Here is a 26,376-nt window from a genome sequence, read left to right as displayed (position 1 = left end):
CTTTCTAATTTACTCCTATTGTCAATTTTTCTTCATTCTCTTACTATCTTAATTTAAAAAGAAGGAATGTAAAGCTTAAGAGCCGACCCATTTTTGGTTGAGAACCTGGGTTATGCTTGCTAATTGGTTTGCTAACTGTATCCACCAATAAGCAAGCGCTATCCAGGGTGCTGAACCTAAAATGGACCGGCTACTACGCTTTAAATTCCTACTTTTTAAATAACGATAGCAAGAGAACGAATAAAAATTGATAGGAGGGAGGAGTAAACTAGAAAGTTGCTTAAAATTGCATGCTCTATCTGAATCATTAAATAAAAAATGTGGGTTTAGTGTCCCTTTAAACAATACAAGTTCTGGAGTAGACTGACTCTTTAACATAGATCCAAGTGTGATCTTTCTTGAATTTGGGGAATTTCTCATGCTTGAATAACATATAAAAAGAGGTATCATATGTAACACAGGCATGTTTAGCTTGATATAACTTCTGCCAATGTATCACACTCAGCTGCTAATATTAGTTCATTCCGCATCTGTATTGTCTCATATGCATTTGGTGCAAATTGTATTTCCTTCCACGTTACATGTACTGTGTACTTCCTTGATTGTATTACTATTGGATAACCTCAATAAAAATGAAATATATATATTTAAAAAAAGGATATGGTCAGTTTCTTTCTTAGGAGTTGGGGTCTCATTTTGATTTAATTTACATTTAATATTGGTCCCGCCCTAGACAAAACATAATGAGGTTTTTGCTGCATACAAAAGAGGCATTTTTATATGATATTTCTATGATGAATTATACCCGTTTTGTTTTTGCTTGTAAGGTGTGTCATGGTTCTGGAATAAAACTATACTAATGTTTTTTTAACAAACAACCTTAAAACTTTCCAAGCAAGAAAACTATTTTAAACATGTTTTTATATAAAGCTCTTTTATCTACACAATAGAAATGTGTTGGGTTTAATGTCCATTTAATCTACAGAAAGCTTTATGCATAATCATTATAATCTTGTATTCCATTGCTGTATTTGTCCCTAATTAGGCTGACCATATTTCCTTTAGACAAAAACGGGACATTGAGATGTCAAAAATGGGACGAGGTTAATATTCTTTATTCATAGGAAAAAAGTAAGATTTTAACAAAAGTTAACTTTTATGACATGAATATAAACTATTGAGCCAACAATTATCCTTAGCTGAGTTGCCCAAAATCATTGTTACATGGTGGAAGAACTGCGAAAAATGTGGAACTAGTTACTTGATAATGATGACCGTTATTTATAAAGTCTGTAGAACCAGCACTGCAGCAGCGTAATAAGTAAACTGCAAAATAAAAAATAAATAAACTACCATCATAGTTTAGTTCTAAACTACATGAAAAATTACTTTTTTTTATTTTGTTTTATTTTGCAGTTTACATAAGAGTCAATTGTAAGCAGTAAGAAAAGAGTGTGAAAGGTTGAAATAGTAAGCAATTTAGTAAGCATAATTAATGACAATTAAATTGATTGACAGGCACAGACACTGGTCTTACCTTGGCCGTGCACAATTATTGCAGAACTTAGACAGTTGATCTACTTGATCACTATGTTTGTATGTTCACACTGTGACACAAGAAGATGGCAAGAATTATCTCTCTGGTGATGGTCAGCCGCTAATTCAGATGATGGCAGAGGCAGATGATCATCACATCAGATGATGACAGATCTAGTCCGACTCCTGTCCTTACTAGGCACTAGCTAGTAGTTCTAACTTCCCTCTCATGACCAGTCTCTCTCCTCAGCTCAGTCTGACAGCTCACGACTGAGTACTGACCTGCTGTCACTTGCTTTCAATGATCACAATGATTTTAGTAAGTGGTGTGTATGCTAAAAAAATTACACTTGCGCTAGCCGCACGGTCTGATAACCCTCAAAACGGGACAAAATGAATATTATTAAAGAAACGACGGGACGGGGGAAGAAACATAAAATAACGGTACTGTCCCTTTCAAAACGGGACGTATGGTCAGCCTATCCCTAATTCTTCCACGTGTAATCAGTTACAATTTAAGGTAAATAGGTGGAATATTTTTTTACGGTGCTGTCCTGCTAAGCATAAGCTGCAAGGCCCATATTTCTTGTGAATTCAAGGATATCTTAAAGGGGGTTTACTTTTCATTATGGAAGTTGAATTGTCAATTCGATTTATGCTTTGCTCAGCTACCTTTACAATAAAGTAATACAATTAAGATACATGTGGATAATAGAGAACAGGCAGAATATTGTGTTTACACTCATATGCTTCATATTTAATTGTATTGAATTCATTTGTTCAATTGTATTTATTGAGCTACAGTTTCATTATTTCTACACTATTGGTGGAGCTCTTCCATATTTTTTTTTCTTACACAGTTTAAGAACCAGGACTTTATCATCTTATAAGCTGAATAAAATAAAATGAACCAATGGCAAAGTCTGAACATGTGGTTTCTTTACATACTCATAGGAATATGACGCCATCTTTACTTGTTACCAAAGGAACACTGTCATGGGGGTGTTCTCTCCATCTACCAAAGTTTAATAGATAATGTACAGGTCAATGTTAACTATCAGGGAGCCTGATACGGGATAACAGTTTCAGTGCTGTAAATTTGTACAGAGTCAAAATATATCATTCACGGTTTAAGTGAGCTACAGCTAGGAATGGGCGAATGATTCTAAAAATTAGAAATTTAAAACGAATTTTGATACATTCGTTCATTCGAATCGAATTTTCGAATGTTTATATAACATTCTAACATTCTATTTTCGAATTTTCGTTTTCGAATTTTTCAATAAAATTCAAAAATATTTGTTCGAATAATAGAATGTTTAGCTATGTATTCATTCAATTTCGAAATGTAATATTCGAATTCGAATGTGACATTCAAATTTGAAATAGTATTTCTAGTCTACAACTGTGTTTAATAAATGTAATATTCAAATTCGAATGCTACATTCGAATGTCACATTCGAATCTGAAACTATTTCTAGTCTAATACTGTGTTTTAAATGTGATATTCGATTCAAATGTGACATTTGAATTCGAAATAGTATTTCTAGTCTAATACTGTGTTTTATAAATGTAATATTCGAATTCGAATGTGACATTCGATTCGAATGTGATATTCGAAATAGTGTTTCTAGTCTACAATTGTGTTTTATAAATGTAATATTCGAATTCGAATGTGACATTCCAAAACTGTAAATAACATTCGAAAATCAAATTTTTAAGACTATTCGTTCTTATCAACATTCTATTATACAATAACATTCGTTCTAACATTCGAATTCGGATATAAACACATTCGCCCATCCCTAGCTACAGCCCACACTAACAGTAAAAATTGTAGAATAGTGGAAGAACTTTTTAAAGGCAGTGACCTAAGACTTCTGTTTAAATAGCTATCACAATAGTATTAGATAGATAGCTATAGACAGAAAGACAATTACGTTTAAGTACACAATAATTCAACAAAAGAATTAAAAACAACATTTATTTATATTTTGATGGGAATATTAGTTTCACTTGATTGCAAATAACTCCAGACTCACAGTATCAAAAGAATACATTGAGTTTTGTATTTCATAGAGAGGTGTATACATAACAAATTAAAGTATTTCGAATTTAGATCATATTCCCTATTAACAATAAATGCATTTGGTATTGCACATAAATCTCACACACAAAACACTATTCTTGCATTTAAATATGCTACAAACTGAGGTGTGGGGGTTATGGCACTTTACACAATCATATAGACAAAAAAATGATTAAACCACAGACAATTTAGATTGAACCATTCAAAAGCAGAAAGCAACATTTTGATTTAGCTTGGAAGTCATGGAACAGGAAAGTAGAATAATTTTTTCATGTAATTTTAAAACCAATATGATATATTCTGTGGAGAAGAGACCCTGGTGGTCTTCAACTGTTTTGGTCACTGCAGCTGCCACCTTAAACGTAAGAGTGAAATGGAAGAATGTCGTGTTTATACAGATTTAAAAGCAGAATTCTGTTTATAACAGTATGTAGCGCCTTATTTCTTCTACGTAGGAAGATCTGTTTTTTCAAACAACTAATACTTTTAAAAAGACCCTTTTTAGCTGAAACAAAGAAAAAACAAACATACTTAATGTCCCTTAAACTACCCTGAATAAGAGCCTGGCACATGCATTGTGGTCATGGGCTTCATGGGTAATCCATTAATGGTGTTTCATGAAAATAAATTCTTAATCCATCATATATTACATTTTATTTAAAATGTTTTGTAAAAACAAATTTAGCTTTTCTTCTAAAGGCGTCCTTAATCTTATATACCATTAGCGATGTTAAAAACTCCAGGAAGTGCTGAAAATGTTGCATGCTGGGGCAAATTTGAGTACCTTTAGCTATGTCTATTTGAGTTGAAAAACTTTAACATTCACTGTAAAAGCTTACAGGGATATTTGTACATAAATTATGCGCTACAAGTAAATCTCTAACGGGAATCAGATCTTAATCATAGCTTTAGAAAATAAAATAAAAATCACATCAACAGAATGGGCAGAAATAAATGGATCAGAACACAATTTAGGTTTTAAAATCTACCCTGTATCAAACATTTTATGTTACCCTGAGTAATAGGTATTGAATCTTTAGTTGTGCTTTTGAAGTGATGTGCATGTGTGTATTACACTAATATAACATTTTATTGCTGTAAACTACGCTATCAAGTGCCACATCATCTATTGTTTTCTTGTAATTTCAGCATAAGATACAAAAAAAGCAGGAAATGTATCTTTGATCAAATAACTTTCGCACTGATTGAGGGTTACAGTTTTAGTAAAATGTTTAATAATCAGTTGTACTTCCAATTCCACTAAGTTTTTTTTTTATAAAGAAATGAGCACCGACATATTGTAAATTAGCTATCCTAGATTGAAATGCCCATTCTTACTTATCATATGCGCTGCTGAGGAAAAGTAATTTACATTATACAAACTAAACCTTTACACTTATGTCTTTAATATTTTTTCAAGTGACAAGGCTCAGATCAAAGGACTAAGACCATATGATAGCACCTATTTTGTACTACCTGGAATCATTTTTTATCTCTCCCTTGACCCATCACATGGAAACTTTATTAATTTAATTTTTATTTTTAGAAAATTAATTACTGGAAACCACTAAAACACACTTTATGTGGTGCATTGTATTGGTCTTTAATTCCCCAATGCCTTTAAAAGCACAAATGAGTCTCTATCCACTGTAGCCAGAGGCCGTGCTAAAGGCAGACAAGAGAGATCGCAAAAGAAACGAGCGAGGGTGTAATTGGTTGTAAAGCCACAGACTGTAACCTATGCAAAAGTTTAAAGGGTGGGTAAACACCTTTCAATGTTTAGACATTTCAGATGCCTTGCTATAGAATCATTTATCAGCTGCCAAGTTTAAACTTTTTTAAAACAAAAAGGAATAAATAGCTTGTTAGCTGAAAGTTTTTGTTTTTTTAAAACTATCCTAAATCTACTCACCACTTGTCATATTTGGCAATCAGTCTTTATTAATGAAGTAGACAAGGATATCTACAATCATTTCTTTGCAGTTTATTATACGCTAAGGCAAATAAAGTATATATGTAGCAGGGTTAGCCTTGAGAAGTCTGAAGCAGGCATTTTTCTGTTCTAAGAATGAGAAAACCCATAAAAAGTAGAGGGGAAAAAAATAATGAAAGTTTATTTGAACGTTGACTATGCATATTGAAAAGGGTGTTTACTGTCACTTTAAGAGTGCAGAAATCCTAATTATTTTTTAGATCTATATAAATATAAAATTGTCAGCTGGGTGCCATTATGAAGTAGCTGGGTGGTAGCAGTTTAATACTTTGTAATATTACAGCATTTTCTGCTATCCAAAGCACAAACTAATTGCGTAATTTAACAATAAACACTGAAAAAACTTAATATTAGCTCATTTTAGTTTAAACTAAGAAGTTTTAGCCAGGAAACTCAGTCAGGTGGTGCACCCATTAAAAAGGTCCTTGGGAGAACACTGTGTGTGTGTAAATATACATACATACATACATACATACACACACATACATAAACCAGTTTAAAGTTATTATCAAAGTATTCAATGTGAAAGCCAGACACAGTTATGCGATGACCAGCTGTTCATGTTCTGTTCGTAGAAAAAAGGAAAATAAATAGGCTGAGAGAGGCTGAGGGATCCTGGTACTCTTTTGGTTGGGATATCTCATTACACTGCTGTTAACCATATGTTTACCAGTGGTTAAAAAGGTGGAAAATCATAGTGTTACTGTTCAGAGAATCACATAATACTGAATGTTACATACACATAAGGCACAAACACTGCAGCAACCATTGTAAAATGATAGTTATCTCATTTCAAACAATACACATGTGACAGTTTTGTGCTTTGTTTGTTTGTTTTATAAACACCAGTGTCCATTAGGAGAGTATGTATGTAGTGGTTTGTTATGCCAATTATTAGTTGCTATACAAGTTCTGTCCTTCAATAGCTTAAATTGCATTTGTACATTAATACATTCATTTGAGTCTCATCTTTTAATTTTATTTATCTACACTACAAACTTATACAACTAGTTTACTAGTGGTAGTTGGCCTAGTTTCATTAAAGCAGCGTAATTTTATCAAGGCTCCTAATTCTCTTCTAACTTTTGACAAAATGGCGTTGCTTAGTAGCAGGTAGCTGATAAACTAGGCCGTACATCACAGGCAGACCTTTCTGGGTTGGGTATTTTTCATTTGGTTTGCTAACCGTGGTTACACAGTAGCCAAAAAATATCGCCCCACTTTATTTTCTTGAGAAGTACCACTACAAAAACAAGAAAATCCCAAATATGAGTTATATAAAGGGATTACATTACATTGTTGCACCACAATTTATTTTATAGCTTTAAAACAGTGGTTTTCTCCATATCGTTTACATTAAAATGAATGTTAAAAAAAGGGGGGGGGGGGGGGAAATCGCTAGTTTCCAGTTTCCAGACATTTTTAGTTTAGTGGTACATTTGTTTTCCAAGCAGGAAGTTGTGCTCCAAGGAATTAAAAAAAAGAGTTTTTATGAGCAGTGTCATAAAGCAAGGCTAGAAAAGTCCAAAGATTGACAACATTAAAAAAAAAACGGCTTATTTTCTATATACACAAAAATAAAAAAAGATTTAAAGTGACTTTGAATAGGTGTTGCATCAAAAATTCTATTGAGCAGAACTGTAAAAAAAAACAAAAACAATTGTGCACTTCATTTTTAAAATGTCCATATGTATTACAAACAAAGTCTTCAAATCCCACTTTCACATTATTGTCACCTGTCAACTTTGCTTTTTCTTTTTTTTTCCATGAGAGAATGCAAAGACAGAAGGCAATTGGATCAAGTCTGAATGTTTGGCTTTAATGCAAGTCCATTCATGCGAGCTGTGGGCTGTGTAAACAATGTTGATCCCTTGATGAAGTCTATAAAGGATTAGAGAGAGGTCATCCATTTGTCACTTGTTAAAGAAGGCATATGAGGCTCTTCCCCTCTTCGATTTCCTCTTGTACTTTATCACTGGAGGTGGCAATTTCAGCTTGAGCTGAGAACACTGCGCAGATAAACGTAAGAACAGTGCCGCCAATTGCAGTGTAAAAGGCCCAGCCCAAGGAACACTCCCCAAGCTTGTAGGCAGATGCATAGTGTCCACAATATCCAACAACCTTCTGAGATCCCCAACCAGCAGGGTACAAAATCAAGCCGAGAATAAGGAAGAGGCCTGGAAAAAAAGAAAAGAAAAATTAAATCATACTATTATTATTATTTTTATCAAGCCTCAAAACAATTTTATATTTAATAAAACATTTACATTTTCCCTATTATGATTGTTCAAAGTTAGGGATATAGCTCAGTGGTAGAGCATTCGACAGCTTTTGTGGACCTGTCACCTGACATAGGTATTTGTAGAGCTTCTAACACGTTATGCCTTGGTGAGCAAACTGTCTGGATGGTTAATATTTGGAAAAGCATAAACTGCACGAACTAGTGTTATCAAGAGGGATACTATATTTAACTCTTTAAAGGAAGACTCATTTATATATGCATAGCACATACTTAGTAACTAAAGGGACAATCATTCTATATATGGTTAGTGCATATCCGTAATTAAAGGGACAGTTAACAGAAATAAATGCAAGACATAATGCCTATAAATTAATTGGTGCCACCATGTTGTTGTTTTTTTTACTGCTAATAAACATTTTATATTACAATCTCAAACATGCAAGAAGCTATTTTGTCTGCATAATTTACAAGTTTGCACGTATGTAAATGAGCTTTTGCAGAGCAATCTCTGGGTAGAATGTTGTAGGGTCAAACACATTACACCGTACAGCCTTTTTTGGGAAAAATAATAGAACAATCACAATTATCAAAAGGTATATAGACCATAAGCAGGCAAATACATAACGTATACTAAAATGTTTTATTTTATGGAAGATCACAATTTTTGGAGTTTAATGTCCTTTTAAATCAAACTTATGTATCATTACCTCTAAGTAAGCAGATCAATTAAATACATTACCACTCTTCCAACTTTTGTAACGATCCTCACTAAAATTCCTGATTACCATTTTAAATAAAGCTCCTCTTCCAAATCCCTTCCCTCAGCATATATAGCAGCCCCTGGTGGTTTACTGCACTACTAGTCTGGTTTAACTTCAGTTGAGAATTGTAAGCCATTTTATGCATAAATATAGTAATATCTAAAAAAAAAAAAAAATCAGGCGGCACACCCACCAGTGTGTTATAAGCTTAAAAATTAAACTTTTATGGTTTTAAATTTACTTTGCCCTCTTGGTATCATTTGTTGAAAAGCATACCTAGATACACCCAAGAGCAGCAATGTCCTACTGTGACGCAGCTGGTGCTTAGTGCTTCTGCACATGTATCTCTTGTCATTGGCTCATCAGATGTGTTCAGCTGGTTACCAATAGTATTTAGTCACATTGGAGTGGACTTTAACTGTGTGTTTAACTTCTTTGCAGTATTTAAACACATAGTTATTGTCATGAAAACCTTGTGATTTCAGGATGTCATGGATTCATTATTTTTAACACAAACCAGAACTCTTCAAACTTGTGGGACCACTGATCTTTACTACCTGCATGTGGTTCAACCAGATACAGCGGGGAAACAATTCAGTCTTCTCACTACAGAGATCTTTATAGGTCAAGCTGTTAACACAGAGTGACAGTCAAGATTTCTCAAGATTTTTTTTCAACACTTTTATTTTACTGGATGACAAAAGACAAACGTCATGTTTGGTATCAAAATAATTTTCATGGTATCACAATGGAATTTATTTTACCTAAATACAATTATAAGATATCCTATAACTTCAACCATTACTCTGTATCTGGTTTATGGCCTGCCATAAAAAGGGGTGGCTATCCTCCTTGTCTACACTCTGGAAGGGGCCTGGCCAAAAACCTGACCTCAGGAAAAAAAAAATATTTAAATGATTAATTCAGCTACATAATATTATCTTTCACGTGGGAAGCTAGTATGGAGTGTTTGACCATTTTTCATGCCAGTTTCTCTTGGGACAGAGACCTTAGCAGTTAAAAGTTATGTTATATGTTCTCCTTTTTATTTTAAAACGGTTTATTTTGTGTATAATTGTATTTGTTTGTTCCTTTTTATATTATAAATGCACTGTGTCCATCTTTTTTCATAATGAATACTCCATTATTACGTTTTGCCTTTGTCTAATATCTGTACCACGTTACCAAAGAGACTATAAATAACAGTGCTTTTAGCCAAATTGTGTTTTGGGATTTTTAAGCTATTAATCTGGGGTTTTCCTTTGGATTTACCATATAATTAATCCTATGTGGTGGCAGTAGATATAGTTTAGTGTGGGAGCAATTAAGGGGGAAGTTTTGTATATTTTTCTAAGTCTAGTACAGACAAGAGTGTTTTGTTAACCCTTGCACCCACTGAACTAAGTGACAGGCTTCCCTAGACTGTGCCAACCTAGTGGAAAGGGTCAGTTTACCCTTTGTGTGAGAAGCTGGCGACTGTTGAACCATTATTTAAAGCTAGATATATCACAAATATATTGAAGCAATAGTAAAATAATAAATTGTTCTAGCACATTAGATTACACAATTACATAGCTAGCCAGTGATGTGTAAGGTTTTTTTTTTATAGATGTTTTTTAATCAATAGTTCCTTTTTATTTCCATTTTAAAAAAGAAAAAATATAAAAATATATTTTGATGTAAAAATTCCAAATGTTATGGAGTTATTTATGTAGCAGTTATTTTCAGTCAAATATGAATTTATAGTTTTAGATTCCAGATAGGAGTGCACTGCTATGGCATACAATGCACTTTGACCCTCTCTGGCAGTCAAAGAGTTAAACCTAAATTATGGATATAGAGAGCTAAGATACATTTCAAAGAAACTGAACATTTTACAGCTGAGAGCTAAGACTTTCATAGCCCAATTTTACAGAACATTAAAGTTGTGCAGAGGCTCAGACTTCATATTTCATGCAATGTTAAGTAAATGATTACTTGATCATACTCTTAGTGACATAACAATACCAGATCTGTGACAAGGAGGGTGTCATTCAGTTTGCAGAGCGTTGGCTTGTTTATATGCATTATAAAATATTGCCACAGAAACCGTACAAAAGTACAAAGCTCAGTAAAAGTTGCTTGATTAGATTGCGGACTCCTTGCTTGGAGTCTCTCAGAGATATACAATGAATAAATTGCATTTACAGTTTTACACAGAGGTCTGCAATATTCAACCACAAATCCTTGTTAAAGCCTATACAACTAAGAATATATTAGCTCATCCTTGACAAATATCCCGATTTTCCCAAGAATCCCAGTTTTTATCTACTGTCCCTTGGAGTAATTGTTTCCAAAGTATGTCTCAGATTGTAAAATCAGACAAGAAGCCTTTGATGATCATATTGTTTTGTATATTGTGATAGCTGACATTAAGCAAGCAGGATAATGCAGCTTAATTAGTGAAATTTACACTGGGGTTTGATGTGTAGCTAATCACTAATATACTATGATGAACACCCCCTGTAAAGCCCTCATTAAAGAAATTATTTTTAAATGAGAGCAATCATGCTACACACACTAAAATAGCATATTCGTTGCAGACATATGGAATTGCCACATATTTTTCTAAATTAAAAAGTTTAAAGAAACATTTTGGGTTTCATGTTCCCTTTCAACAAATGATACCAAAATAATGAAGCAAATTGTTTAAAGAACATACATTCTTTACTGGGAGCTAGCTGAACACATTTGTTGAACAATGAAAAGAGGCCTTTATGTGCAGCCACCAATCAGCAGTAGCTAGATGTGACGTACAGGGGTTTAACCCACCCGGTAACAGTTTATAACAGAAAGGGTTAACCAATCCTTTCCACCTTAACCAGTTTGCCACAGGCTAGCCACTCCAGGCAAGACTAACTTGGTTCAGTGGGTGCAAACGTTAAACACTCTTTCGTCTCTACTAGATCTAGAAAACTGCCCAAACTCCACTTAAATGCCATCCACACTAAGATATCCACCACTTTTAGATTATTATATGGGAAATCCTAATGAAAAACCCACACAAACAAACATAAGTTGGCACAAAATGCATCTAATAAACACAATATTGCTATATTACTAGTCTCTTAGGTAACATGGTACAGATATTAGACAAAGCCAAAAACTTAATAAAAGAATAGTTATTATCAACAAAAAGAGTCACAGTGTATTTATATAAAAATAAATTAAGACACAAAAACACACAAAGCAACAGTTAAAAATAAAAGGAGTAAAAAACAGAACCTTATACTGTTCTAACTTAGATCTCTGTCCCAAGGGAGCTTGGCAAGGAAAATGGTCACTTATGCTGTGGTCCGCAGCCTCCCATGTAAAATAAATTTCCTGAGATCAAGCTTCTGATTAGGCCCCCTTCCAGAGTAGGCAAGGAAGGTAGTCACCCCTTTTTACGGCAGGCCATAAACCAAATTGCAAGCCCTGGCTGAAGTTATAGGATGCCTTATCATTTTAGTTATGTGTATAAAGTACACATATACTCATAAGCAATCCCATTGTGATATCATGAGGATTATATTAATACCAAACAATACATGTCAGTCATATTTGGTCATCCTGACGGAGAGACCATTCCCCTGGATGCAGAAACTAATGACTGAGAAAATCTGCTTCCCAGTTGTTCACTCCCAGGAAAATGAACAGCAGAAATTAGACAAAGATTGGCTTGTGTCCATGAGAGCATGCAGGCTAACTCTGAAGAGCTCTAAAAATGGCATGGAGTTCCAAAATATTTATTGGCAACCTTGCCTCCTTAGGAGTCCCTAACATGCGCAGACCCGAAGGGTAACGTGCGGGAAAGAAACCCGGCATGCACAAAAAAAGAGAGCCAATATGCAATAACCCAACATGCACAGACCAGAGCACCGGTGCGTGAGGAAAAAACTCCCATTAGAACACACTAAAAACCAGTCATGTGCAAGAAAAAAACACATCGGTTTTAAATTTAGGAGTTTTAAATTAAAGGAGTATAACAAATAAAGATTTGTCCCAGGGCTATATATAAGAAAAAAATAAATAAAATATATATTATATATATATATATATATATATATATATATTATATACACATACATACACACACTATATATCAGCAGAGGTAATGGAATTGGAGTATACTGAAGAACCAACAGGAGGAGGCAAAGAACATGTCCCTGCGACACCCATGGAAGGCTGGTGATCCGATTTCCCATTTAGTAAAAAAAAAACATACTCCAAACATATCCCTCTGACAAGGCACTTGCACTCTGAGGGGAAATGTGGCCTCAACTCAGTCTGAAAACCTCTCTCATTAAAGAATCCTATGCACATCTTTATTCTTCACCTACCTCAGACACGACTGAGGTGCCAGTGTGGTGGTAGGGTTTTTATAGAGCTCTTGGGGGTCTGGCAATCTTTGACTCCTAGTAGCAAGGAAGACTAATTGCCAGGAGTAATGGATCATTCACTCTCATCACCTGTCCTCTATTTTAATTGTGAAAGTTTGGCTTCAATTTGTCTTTAACATTAGATATAATAAAACCTTGGGCTGTACATTACAAAACTTATAACGTGTCACATGTTAAGTCTGGCCAAGCTGTTATTCTGGACCTGACAGACAGCACTGTGATTTAATACAATGCATACCATAGGACTAGAGAAATGGCAATGCACCAATTTCCTGAAATAAGACCTCACCTCTACTAAATCGTATTTTGCTTTGGGCAATTCAGAGCAATGATTCATTACCAAGAAACTTCCCAGTTCCTGGCAAGCGTGAACTTCTTCATGAAAAATAGTTATAAGCATTTCTTAGTTTTCAATGTGAAAAGATATTGCAAGAACAAAAAAAGTGGTTAGAGCTTTAAAGGTACACTGATTTAAACTGTTTATTGTGCTATTTTAAATGCCAAGTGTAGTCAAAACTGGAACTTGTAATGAGTGCATGTTAACATTAAGAGCTTTTGCCCAGGTCTGATATACGGTTATTAGTATTGGACAAAGTGTCTCCTCTAATTCATAGAGAAATGATTTTCTAATTACAAAACAATTATAAAGGGCTGCATAACCTTGTTTTGTAACACTGGATATTTTGAATAAGAAGCTGTTTCTCAAAACCTTCCCTGGCAACATAAAATTGTTGATTTCTTCATTATTGACATGTGAGAGAAGGTCATATACTGTGCAGCTAAGTTGACTATTTCTAAAGGGAGAGTACAACACATTGAAAATATTTTTTGAATCCATATCATTACAGAATAGAACTGTATCTGTATCCACAATGGAAGCACTGATGAACCAGGAATATTTTTCAACATCGAAAAAACAAGTTTGAACATTTATCGTGGGCAAACGAATACGGAAATGTCACAACCGAAAAATCTCTTAAATGGCAAATAAACATTTTAAATTATTGATTGCAATTGAACAATTAAAGGGAGAGTAAACACCATGTAATTAAAAGGCATTTCTGATGTGTTGCTATAGAATTAATATATCAGCCAATTCTAAACATTTTTAAAACAAATTAAAGGGACAGTCTAGGCCAAAATAAAAGTTTCATGATTCAGATAGGGATGTAATTTTAAACAATTTTCTAATTTACTTTTATCACCAATTTTGCTTTGTTCTCTTGGTATTCTTAGTTGAAATCTTACCTAGGAGGTTCATAAGCTAATTTCTTAGACCTTGAAGGCCACCTCTTTTCAGAATGCATGTTAACAGTTTTTCACCACTAGAGGGTGTTAGTTCATGTTTTTCGTATAGATAACACTGTGCTCGTGCACGTGAAGTTATCTGGGAGCAGGCACTGATTGGCTAAACTGCAAGTCTGTCAAAAGAACTGAAATAAAGGGTCAGTTTGCAGAGGCTTAGATACAAAATAAGCACAGAGGTTAAAAGTGTATTATGCAAAACTGGGGAATGGTTATGCAAAACTGGGGAATGGGTAATAAAGGGATTTTCTATCTTTTAAAACAATAAAAATTCTGGTGTAGACTGTCCCTTTAACATCCTTTTTATTGCAATCATTTTTCAATAGCCAACTCCCTCCACCCATTAGGCTTATTTGGTTACTATCATAAAGTTAGTATAGAGTACATTGTTTTGCTGCTTTACCAGTTAAAGCCAATTAGGGACATTATGTAGCAGATAAGAAGTCAGGCAGGGGCATTTCAAGTTCTGACAAATAGAAACTTCTCAATTTTCAGTGATAAAATACATGAAAAGGTGGCAAAAACAGAATTATGCTTACCTGATAAATTACTTTCTCCAACGGTGTGTCCGGTCCACGGCGTCATCCATACTTGTGGGAATATTCTCTTCCCCAACAGGAAATGGCAAAGAGCACAGCAAAAGCTGCCCATATAGCCCCTCCTCAGGCTCCGCCCCCCCAGTCATTCGACCGACGGTTAGGAGAAAAAAAGGAGAAACTATAGGGTGCCGTGGTGACTGTAGTGTATAGAGAAAGACCATTTTTCAAACCTGATTAAAAAACCAGGGCGGGCCGTGGACCGGACACACCGTTGGAGAAAGTAATTTATCAGGTAAGCATAAATTCTGTTTTCTCAGACATTGGTGTGTCCGGTCCACGGCGTCATCCATTACTTGTGGGAACCAATACCAAAGCTTTAGGACACGGATGAAGGGAGGGAGCAAATCAGGTTACCTAAACGGAAGGCACCACGGCTTGCAAACCTTTCTCCCAAAATAGCCTCCGAAGAAGCATAAGTATCAAATTTGTAGAATTTGGCAAAAGTGTGCAGAGAAGACCAAGTCGCTGCCTTACAATCATCAGAAGCCTCGTTCTTGAAGGCCCATGTGGAAGCCACAGCACTAGTAGAGTGAGCTGTGATTCGTTCAGGAGGCTGCCGTCCGGCAGTCTCATAATCCAATCGGATGATGCTTTTCAGCCAGAAAGAAAGAGAGGTAGCAGTAGCTTTTTGTCCTCTCCTCTTACCAGAATAAACAACAAACAAAGATGAAGTTTGTCTGAAATCCTTTGTTGTGTCTAAATAGAACTTTAAAGCACGGACCACATCTAAATTGTGTAACAAACGTTCCTTCCCTTTGAAACTGGATTCAGAACACAGAGAAAGGAACAACTATTTCCTGGTTAATATTCTTGTTGGAAACTACTTTTGGAAGAAAACAGGTTTAGTACGCAAAACAACCTTATCTGAATGGAACACTAGATAAGGTGGATCACACTGCACAAGCAGACAACTCAGAAACTCTTCTAGCAGAAGAAATAGCAACCAAAAACAGAACTTTCCCAAGATAGTAACTTGATATCTATGGAATGTAAAGGTTCAAACGGAACCCCTTGAAGAACTGAAAGAACTAAATTTAGACTCCAAGGAGGAGTCATGGGTCTGTAAACAGGCTTGATTCTGACCAAAGCCTGTACAAAAGCTTGTACATCTGGCACAGCTGCCAGTCATTTTGTGTAACAAGACAGATAAAGCAGAAATCTGTCCTTTTAGAGAACTCGCTGACAACCCTTTATCCAAACCTTCTTGGAGAAAGGAGAGAAAATTAGGAATTTTAATCTTACTCCAGGAGAATCCCTTGATTCACACCAACAGATATATTTTTTCCATATTTTATGGTAAATCTTTTCTAGTCACAGGGTTTTCCTGGCTTGAACCAGAGTATCTATCACTGAATTTGAAACCCCACGATTGGATAAAATCAAGCGTTCAATTTCCAAGCAGTCAGCTGCAGAGAGACTAGATTTGGATGTTCGAATGGACCTTTTATTAGAAGATCCTGTCTCAAAGGTAGCTTCCATGGTGGAGCCGATGACATATTCACCAGGTCTGCATACCAAGTCCTGCGCGGCCACGCAGGAGCTATCAGAATCACCGAGGCCTTCTCCCTGTTTTGATCCTGCCTACGAGCCTGGGAAGGAGAAGGAACGGTGGAAACGCATAAGCTAGGTTGAATGACCAAGGCGCCACTAATGCATCCACTAGAGTCGCCTTGGGATCCCTGGATCTGGACCCGTAGCAAGGAACCTTGAAGTTCTGACGAGACGCCATCAGATCCATGTCTGGAATGGCCCATAATTGAGTCAACTGGGCAAAAACCACCGGGTGGAGTTCCCCACTCCCCCCGGATGGAAAGTCTGAACGACTCAGGATAATCCGCCCTCCCCAGTTGTCTACTCCTGGGATGTGAATTGCAGATAGATGGCAGGAGTGATCCTCCGCCCATTTGATGATCTTGGATACCTCTCTCATCGCCAAGGAACTCTTTGTTCCTCCCTGATGGTGATGTAAGCTACAGTCGTTCATGTTGTCTGACTGGAATCTTATGAATCCGGCCTTCGCTAGTTGAGGCCAAGCCCGGAGAGCATTGAATATCGCTTCTTAGTTCCAGGAAGTTTATCGGAAGAAGAGACTCTTCCAGAGACCATAGACCCTGAGATTTCAGGGAATCCAGACCGCGCCCCAGCCTAATAGACTGGCGTCGGTCGTGACAATGACCCACTCTGGTCTGCGGAAACTCATTCCCTGAGACAGGTGATCCTGAGTCAACCACCAAAGGAGTGAGTCTCTGGTTACCTGGTCTACTTGAATCTGTGGAGACAAGTCTGCATAGTCCCCATTCCACTGATTGAGCAGCACAGTTGTAATGGTCTTAGATGAATTCGAGCAAAAGGAACTATGTCCATTGCTGCAACCATCAATCCTACTTCTTCCATGCACTGAGCTATGGAAGGCTGCAGAATAGAGTGAAGAACTTGACAAGCGTTTTAGAAGCTTTGACTTTCTGACTTCTGTCAGGAAGATCTTCATTTTCTAAAGAATCTATTATTGTTCCCAAAAAGGGAAACTCTTGTTGACGGAGGACAGGGAACTCTTTTCTACGTTCACCTTCCACCTGTGAGATCTGAGAAAGGCTAGAACAATGTCTGTATGAGCCTTTGCCTTGGCAAGAGACGACGCTTTGAATAGAATGTCGTCTAGATAAAGGTGCCACTGCAATGCCCTTGGTCTTAGAACCGCCAGAAGGGACCCTAGCACCTTTGTGAAAATTCTGGGAGCAGGTGGCTAAACCGAATGGAAGAGCCACAAACTGATAATGTTTGTCCAGAAAGGCGAACCCTTAGGAACTGATGATGATCTTTGTGGATAGGAATATGTAGGTACGCATCCTTTAAATCCACGGTAATCATATATTGACCCTCCTGGATTGTAGTAAAATTGTTCGAATGTTTCCCATTCTTGAACGATGGAACTCTGGACGAAATTTGTTTAGAAATCTTTAAACTCCAGAATTGGTCTGAAAGTTCCCCTCTTTTTTGGGAACTACAAACCGGTTTGAGTAAAACCCCTGACCTTGTTCCACAGTTGGAACTAGGTGTATCACTCCCATCTTTAAAAGGTCTTCTAAACAATGTAAGAACTGCCTGTCTCTTTATTTGGTCTGAAGATAAGCGAGACATGTGGAACCTTCCCCTTGGAGGAAGTTCCTTGAATTCTAGAAGATAACCTGAGAGACTATTTCTAGTGCCCAGGGATCCGGAACATTTCTTGCCCAAGCCTGAGCAAAGAGGAGAGAGTCTGCCCCCTACTAGATACGGGTCCCGGATCGGGGGCTACCCCTTCATGCTGTCTTGGTAGCAGCAGCAGGCTTCTTGGCCTGTTTACCCTTGTTCCAGCCTTGCATTGGTTTCCAAGCTGGTTTAGCCTGGGAAGCGTTACCCTCTTGTCTAGAGGCTGCAGAGTTAGAAGCCGTTCCGTTCCTGAAATTGCGAAAGGAACGAAAATTGGACTTATTCTTAGCCTTGAAAGGCCTATCCTGTGGAGGGCATGGCCCTTCCCCCCAGTGATGTCTGAAATAATTTCTTTCAATTCTGGCCCAAAAAGGGTCTTACCTTTGAAAGAGATATTAAGCAATTTTGTCTTGGAAGATACATCCGCCCGACCAAGACTTTAGCCAGAGCGCTCTGCGCGCCACAATTGCAACCCTGAATTTTTTCGCCGCTAATCTCGCTAATTGCAAAGCAGGCATCTAAAATAAAGGAATTAGCTAACTTAAGTGCGTGAATTCTCTCCATGACTTCCTCATATGGAGTCTCCATATTAAGCGACCTTTTCTAGTTCATCGAACCAGAACACGCCGCCGTAGTGACAGGAATAATGCACGAAAATTGGTTGGAGGGGGTAACCTTGCTGAACAAAAAATCTTTTTAAGCAAACCCTCCAATTTTTTATCCATAGGATCTTTGAAAGCACAATTGTCCTCAATGGGAATAGTCGTGCGTTTGGCTAGGGTAGAAACTGCCCCCTCAACCTTAGGGACTGTTTGCCATGTGTCCATCCTTGGGTCGACCATGGGGAACAATTTCTTAAATATAGGAGGTGGGACAAAGGGTATGCCTGGGTTTCTCCCACTCTTATTCACTATGTCCCGCCACCCTTTTTAGGGATCGGAAAGGCATCAGGGTGCACCGGGACCTCTAAGAATTTGTCCATCTTGCACAATTTTTCTGGAATGACCAAAAGAGTCACAATCATCCAGTGTAGTTAGCACTCCTTAAGTAATGCGCGGAGATGCTCTAACTTAAATTTAAACATCACAATATCAGGTTCTGCCCTGTTGAGAAAATTCTTCCTGAATCTGAAAGTTCTCCCTCCGACAAACCCTCCCTCACTGCACTTCTGACTGCGTGAGAGGGTATGACAGATAAACTATCGTCAGCGCCTTCTTGCTCCACTGTATTTAAAACTGAGCAATCATGCTTTCTTTGAAATGCTGGCATTTTGGAATAAAATATTAGCTATGGAATTATCCCATTCACTGCCGTTAATTGTTGCATAGTAACAAGCATTGGCGCGCTAGATGTACTAGGGGCCGCCTGCGCGGGCATAAACTGGTGTTGACACAGAAGGAGAGGATGATGAACTATCCCCACTACCTTCATTTGAGGAATCATCTTGGGCAACCTTATTAAATGTGACAGTTACTGTCCTTACTTTGTCTGGACGCCATGGCACAATTATCACATACATTTGAAGGGGGACCCAACGTGGCCTCATACATACAGAACATGTTCTATCTGAAGGTACAGACATGTTAGATAGGCTTAAACAGGCTAATAATGCAAAAAAAAAAAAAATGTTTTAAACAAAACCGTTACTGTCTCTTTAAATGTTAAACAGAGCACACTTTATTTCTGAATGTGTGAAAAACTATGAAGGAAATATCCAAACTTTACCAAATTTTCAGCACAGTGTCTTAATACTTTAAAAGTATTGCACCCCAATTTTCAAGCTTTTTAACCCCTTAAATGAGGAAACCGGAGCCGTTTAATCAAGTAACAATTTTTAACCCCACTACAGTCCCAGCCACAGCGTTTGGCTGCGACTTCACCTGTCCTTAGGGGTTATACGATACCAAATTAAGCCTTCCAGGAATGTTTTCAATGATCTCCGACCTCTCACATGCAGCTGCAAGCACAGCATTCAAAGAAACTGCGCAATTATGCGCGCGAAAATGAGGCTCTGCCTACTATAGTGAAAGGCCCTTCCTGACTGGAAAGGTGTCTAAACGACTGCCTGGCGTCTAAAAAAACGTTCCCCCACAATAAAAGTTTTATAAATCACTTCAAATTCATAAAAAACTTAAATATAAAGCAATCGATTTAGCCTACAAGAGTGTCAACCAGTGTATAGCCCATAATAAGCCTTCATTCTGTTAAGAGTCTAAGAATGAGCTTACCGATCCCCAAGAGGGAAAATGTCTTCTAGCATTACACAGTCTTGTTAGAAAATGGATAGTCATACCTTGAGCAGAAAGTCTGCTAACTGTTCCCCCCAACTGAAGTTCTCTGGGCTCAACAGTCCTGCGTGGGAACAGCAATTGATTTTAGTTACTGCTGCTAAAATCTATACTCCTCTTTTAAACAGAACTCTTCATCCCTTTCTGTTTTAGAGTAAATAGTACAAACCGGCACTATTTTTAAAATAACAAACTCTTGATAGGAGAATAAAAAACTACAACTAAACAACCACATACTCTTCACCCATCTCCGTGGAGATGCTACTTGTTCAGAGCGGCAAAGAGAATGACTGGGGGCGGAGTCTGAGGAGGGGCTATATGGGCAGCTTTTGCTGTGCTCTTTGCCATTTCCTGTTGGGGAAGAGAATATTCCCACAAGTAATGGATGACGCCGTGGACCGGACACACCAATGTTGGAGAAATAAACAATGAACATATATTGCCAAAGTTAGTTTCATTATATAATAAACATTTTAAATAAAAACCTCAAGGCGTTATTGTCCCTTTTAATTAAATATAATGTATTACATTTTCAAGTGAGAGGATGCTTTGCCTATTTAGAAGTTGGGACTTTGTACAAAATCAACTGTACCCTTTACCAAAGAGAGGTACCACTCTATTATGCACAGGTATGCCCATCCTTTCTGGCTTAAAGGGACAGTGTACAATAAAAACTGGTTTCCCTTAATGTGTTTACAATGACTTGTTAGACAAGTTGCAGAGTTTAAAATGTATGGGAAATTCCACAACCAAATGAAATGGGTTGAGCTAGCAGAGAGAGCCGACCTCATTATCTTTTATGTCTATTTTTTTTACACAAGTTCTCCATTTCTTCTTTTTTGACGGTTTACTCAAAGGCCTATACTTAAGGCCTGATGATCGAAAGCTCTCCGCCTCAGTTGAGATGATCATAAATGATCTCCAGCACCGCAAGGGTCCCTAGAGACATTTTTAAAAGGATGATTTTGCTTTACTTCTAAGAGTAGCTTGTCCCTGCATGTTCTGTATATGAAAGGAGATACAAGCTTCAGTGCCATATACCACTGCATGATTTGTGCTTTGTATTCTATATTACCTTTACACTTCAGATTCAATTTTTATTACATTTTAAACTTTGCAACTTTCTATTTTGTATTTTATTTTGTATACAGCAGTGTATTTAGGATTGTGATTTTACAATTCTTATTATTCCTTTCTGTGCAACTTCAACAAATTAGGATCATATTTTGTATATTTATGAGCATATTTACAAATTACATTGCACTTTGAATTTCTTCTATTTTAAAATAAAACCGAAAAAACTGTCAGCTTCAATTTCCCAGGGAGCTTCATTAATTTCTTTGGGCCAGATAATTAAACATTTTCTAGTTTCCTGAGAAATTATTGTGCAGACTTCACAGGGGCTGAACTCACTTAATTTTCTAAGGAAAAAGGGCGGAACCTGGAAGTCCCAGAGAGATGAGAGATTTCTTCCATAGAAATTAATGAAGCTCTCTGGGATACATAATTTCACGTGGGAGAGGGAAAGTAACTGGAGAATACCTAGGCTGATATAAAGGCTCAGTTTGCATCAATTACAAATAAAACTGAAACGTTTTCACTACAATTTAACATGTTTTTGTCTATAGTTTAGTATATATTACTTATCTGTTATTTAAAATAAGTGTATTGTGAATTTTGTGCAAACTTCATCTGCATTCAGCTAGCATAATAAAGGAGTGAAACTAATGTGTTTAAAATGCTTACAAAATTTCACAAGACTTGTGAGAGGGATTCAGACTTCCCCTGGGAACTCCCCTGTTTAGCCCAGGGAACAGCCCTGTCCCTCCCACTTTTTAAAACTGCCAGTTTTAGTTTTACGATGCAGTAAATACAAAAAGAGCAATATAATTTTTAAAAGATATACAGAGATATACAAAGTATGATCCTAATTTGTTTAAGTAACACAGATACTTTCAAAACAATCATAATTGCTAAAATCACTGCTGGATCTAAATCTAAATGTATTAAAATACAAAAACGCAAAGCTTAAATGTAATAATACTGAAAGGGCCCAATCTTATATAGCTGTTATGAGGTGGGAGGTTGATCTCTACACTAAAGCTAAAATTACCCTACAAGCTACCTAATTAACCCTCTAACTGCTGGGCATAATACAAGTGTGGTGCGCAGCATCATTTAGCTGCCTTCTAATTACCAAAAAGCCAATGCCAAAGCCATATATGTCTGCTATTTCTGAACAAAGGGGACCCCAGAAAAGCATTTACAACCATATTTGCATAATTGCACAAGCTGTTTATAAATAATTTCAGTTTGAAACCTAAAGTTAGTGAACAAGTTAACCATTTTTTTTATTTGATCAGATTTGGCAGTGAAATGGTGGCATGAAATATACCAAAATGGGCCTAGATCAATACTTTGGGTTGTCTACTACACTAAAGCTACAATTAACCCTACAAGCTCCCTAATTAACCTATTCACTGCTGGGCATTTACAACCATGTGTGCCATAATTGTACAAGCTGTTTGTAAATAATTTCAGTGAGAAACCAAAAGTTTGTGAAAAAGTTAACTATTTTTTTTTATTTAATTGCATTTGGCGGTGAAATGGTGGTATGAAATATTAAAATGGGCCTAGATCAATACTTTGGGTTGTCTACTAAAAAACAATATGTACATGTGAAGGGTTATTCAGGGATTCCTGACAGATATCAGTGTTACAATGTAACTATCGCTAATTTTGAGGAAAAAAAATGGTTTGGAAATAGCAAAGTGCTACTTGTACTTATTGCCCTATAACTTGCAAAAAAAGCAAAGAACGTGTAAACATTGGGTATTTCTAAACTCAGGACGAAATTTAGAAACTATTTAGCATGGGTGTTTTTGGTGCTTGTAGATGTGTAAGATTTTGGGGGTCAAAGTTAGAAAAACAGAATTTATGTTTACCTGATAAATTTCTTTCTCCAACGGTGTGTCCGGTCCACGGCGTCATCCTTACTTGTGGGATATTCTCTTCCCCAACAGGAAATGGCAAGAGCCCAGCAAAGCTGGTCACATGATCCCTCCTAGGCTCCGCCTACCCCCAGTCATTCGACCGACGTTAAGGAGAATATTTGCATAGGAGAAACCATATGGTACCGTGGTGACTGTAGTTAAAAGAAAATAAATTATCAGACCTGATTAAAAAACCCGGGCGGGCCGTGGACCGGACACACCGTTGGAGAAAGAAATTTATCAGGTAAACATAAATTCTGTTTTCTCCAACATAGGTGTGTCCGGTCCACGGCGTCATCCTTACTTGTGGGAACCAATACCAAAGCTTTAGGACACGGATGAAGGGAGGGAGCAAATCAGGTCACCTAAATGGAAGGCACCACGGCTTGCAAAACCTTTCTCCCAAAAATAGCCTCAGAAGAAGCAAAAGTATCAAACTTGTAAAATTTGGTAAAAGTGTGCAGTGAAGACCAAGTCGCTGCCCTACATATCTGATCAATAGAAGCCTCGTTCTTGAAGGCCCATGTGGAAGCCACAGCCCTAGTGGAATGAGCTGTGATTCTTTCGGGAGGCTGCCGTCCGGCAGTCTCGTAAGCCAATCTGATGATGCTTTTAATCCAAAAAGAGAGAGAGGTAGAAGTTGCTTTTTGACCTCTCCTTTTACCTGAATAAACAACAAACAAGGAAGATGTTTGTCTAAAATCCTTTGTAGCATCTAAATAGAATTTTAGAGCGCGAACAACATCCAAATTGTGCAACAAACGTTCCTTCTTTGAAACTGGTTTTGGACACAGAGAAGGTACGATAATCTCCTGGTTAATGTTTTTGTTAGAAACAACTTTTGGAAGAAAACCAGGTTTAGTACGTAAAACCACCTTATCTGCATGGAACACCAGATAAGGAGGAGAACACTGCAGAGCAGATAATTCTGAGACTCTTCTAGCAGAAGAAATCGCAACTAAAAACAAAACTTTCCAAGATAATAACTTAATATCAACGGAATGTAAGGGTTCAAACGGAACCCCCTGAAGAACTGAAAGAACTAAATTGAGACTCCAAGGAGGAGTCAAAGGTTTTGCGAAAAAACATGAAGGAATTGTACAAAATTCACCAAATTTTCACCACAGTGTCTTAAAGCCTTAAAAGTATTGCACACCAAATTTGGAAGCTTTAACCCTTAAAATAACGGAACCGGAGCCGTTTTAACACTTTAACCCCTTTACAGTCCCTGGTATCTGCTTTGCTGAGACCCAACCAAACCCAAAGGGGAATACGATACCAAATGACGCCTTCAGAAAGTCTTTTCTAAGTATCAGAGCTCCTCTCACATGCGACTGCATGCCATGCCTCTCAAAAACAAGTGCGCCACACCGGCGCGAAAATGAGGCTCTGCTTATGCTTTGGGAAAGCCCCAGAGAAATAAGGTGTCTAATACAGTGCCTGCCGATATTATAATATCAATATACCCAGATAAAATGATTCCTCAAGGCTAAATATGTTTTAAAATTGAATCGATTTAGCCCAGAAAAGTCTACAATCTTAATAAGCCCTTGTGAAGCCCTTATTTACCATCGTAATAAAAATGGCTTACCGGATCCCATAGGGAAAAATGACAGCCTCCAGCATTACATCGTCTTGTTAGAATGTGTCATACCTCAAGCAGCAAGAGACTGCACACTGTTCCCCCAACTGAAGTTAATTGCTCTCAACAGTCCTGTGTGGAACAGCCATGGATTTTAGTTACGGTGCTAAAATCATTTTCCTCATACAAACAGAAATCTTCATCTCTTTTCTGTTTCTGAGTAAATAGTACATACCAGCACTATTTTAAAATAACAAACTCTTGATTGAATAATAAAAACTACAGTTAAACACTAAAAAACTCTAAGCCATCTCCGTGGAGATGTTGCCTGTACAACGGCAAAGAGAATGACTGGGGTAGGCGGAGCCTAGGAGGGATCATGTGACCAGCTTTGCTGGGCTCTTTGCCATTTCCTGTTGGGGAAGAGAATATCCCACAAGTAAGGATGACGCCGTGGACCGGACACACCTATGTTGGAGAAAAGTGTGTTTTGTCCCCATTTTTTCATCATATTTTATAATTTTTTATAGTAAATTATAATATATGATGAAAATAATGGTATCTTTAGAAAGTCCATTTAATGGCGAGAAATAAGGTATATAATGTGTGGGTACAGTAAATGAATAAGAGGAAAATTACAGCTAAACACAAACACAGCAGAAATGTAAAAATAGCCCTGGTCCCAATCGAAAATTGAAAAATGGTCTGGTCACTAAAGGGTTAAACAACTTTCCAATTTACTTCCATCAACAAAATGTGCACAGTTTTTTTATATTTACACTTTTTGAGTCACCAGCTCCTACTGAGCATGTGCAAGACTTCACAAAATATACGTATATGCATTTGTGATTGGCTGGGGGCTGTCACATGATTCAGGAGGAGTGGAAATAGACATAACTGAAATGCATTGTCTTTTTATCATGCGTTTGTTGATTATGCAAATCTACTGTATTTTCTGGTCATTTCATTAAACAGCAGTTTTATATACAGTAATTCAGTGCTAAAAAATATAGAGATATATAGACAGAGAGAAATACAAAGAAAGAGAGCTACACATATATAGGCCAAAATTTACAATGCTTGCAGGCAGACAGGTTTGCAAGTAGTGAACCTGTCCGCCTACAAATCGCCACTTGCAATGTTGCATCGTACAGCAAAATGTAACAGTGCACAAGAGGTTTCTTGTGCAATAAATCTAGCCCAAAGGGGACTTTAATGTCCTTTTAAGACTGAAATAAATGTGACAGCCCTGTGTTAGCAAGTTATTTGGGGTCACTGAGCCCTCACCCTATAAATCCTCAGTTTATAGTCATAGTATGTACAAATTCCAACTATGAAAATTTAGCATTAGAAAGGTTTATTAGTCACAGCAAACAAG

The 26,376-nt window shown here is 37.0% G+C and overlaps 1 protein-coding gene across 1 annotated transcript in view; it reads right to left on the bottom strand.

Moving 5' to 3' along the window:
* Nucleotides 1-3,506: 3,506 nt before the first annotated feature.
* The window catches only part of LHFPL2 (LHFPL tetraspan subfamily member 2), a 295,979-nt gene continuing 273,109 nt past the window's right edge, over nucleotides 3,507-26,376 (bottom strand). The window contains exon 4 of the mRNA XM_053701373.1: nucleotides 3,507-7,795. Within this exon, the coding sequence (XP_053557348.1) occupies nucleotides 7,539-7,795 (257 nt within the window). The 3' untranslated portion in view covers nucleotides 3,507-7,538. The remainder of the gene's footprint in view (nucleotides 7,796-26,376) is intronic.

Source organism: Bombina bombina, chromosome 2 (assembly GCF_027579735.1).
Source record: "Bombina bombina isolate aBomBom1 chromosome 2, aBomBom1.pri, whole genome shotgun sequence".
Classification (NCBI taxonomy): domain Eukaryota; kingdom Metazoa; phylum Chordata; class Amphibia; order Anura; family Bombinatoridae; genus Bombina; species Bombina bombina.
Note: the sequence above shows the minus strand (reverse complement) of the source record. Positions and strands in the feature narration are given on the sequence as shown.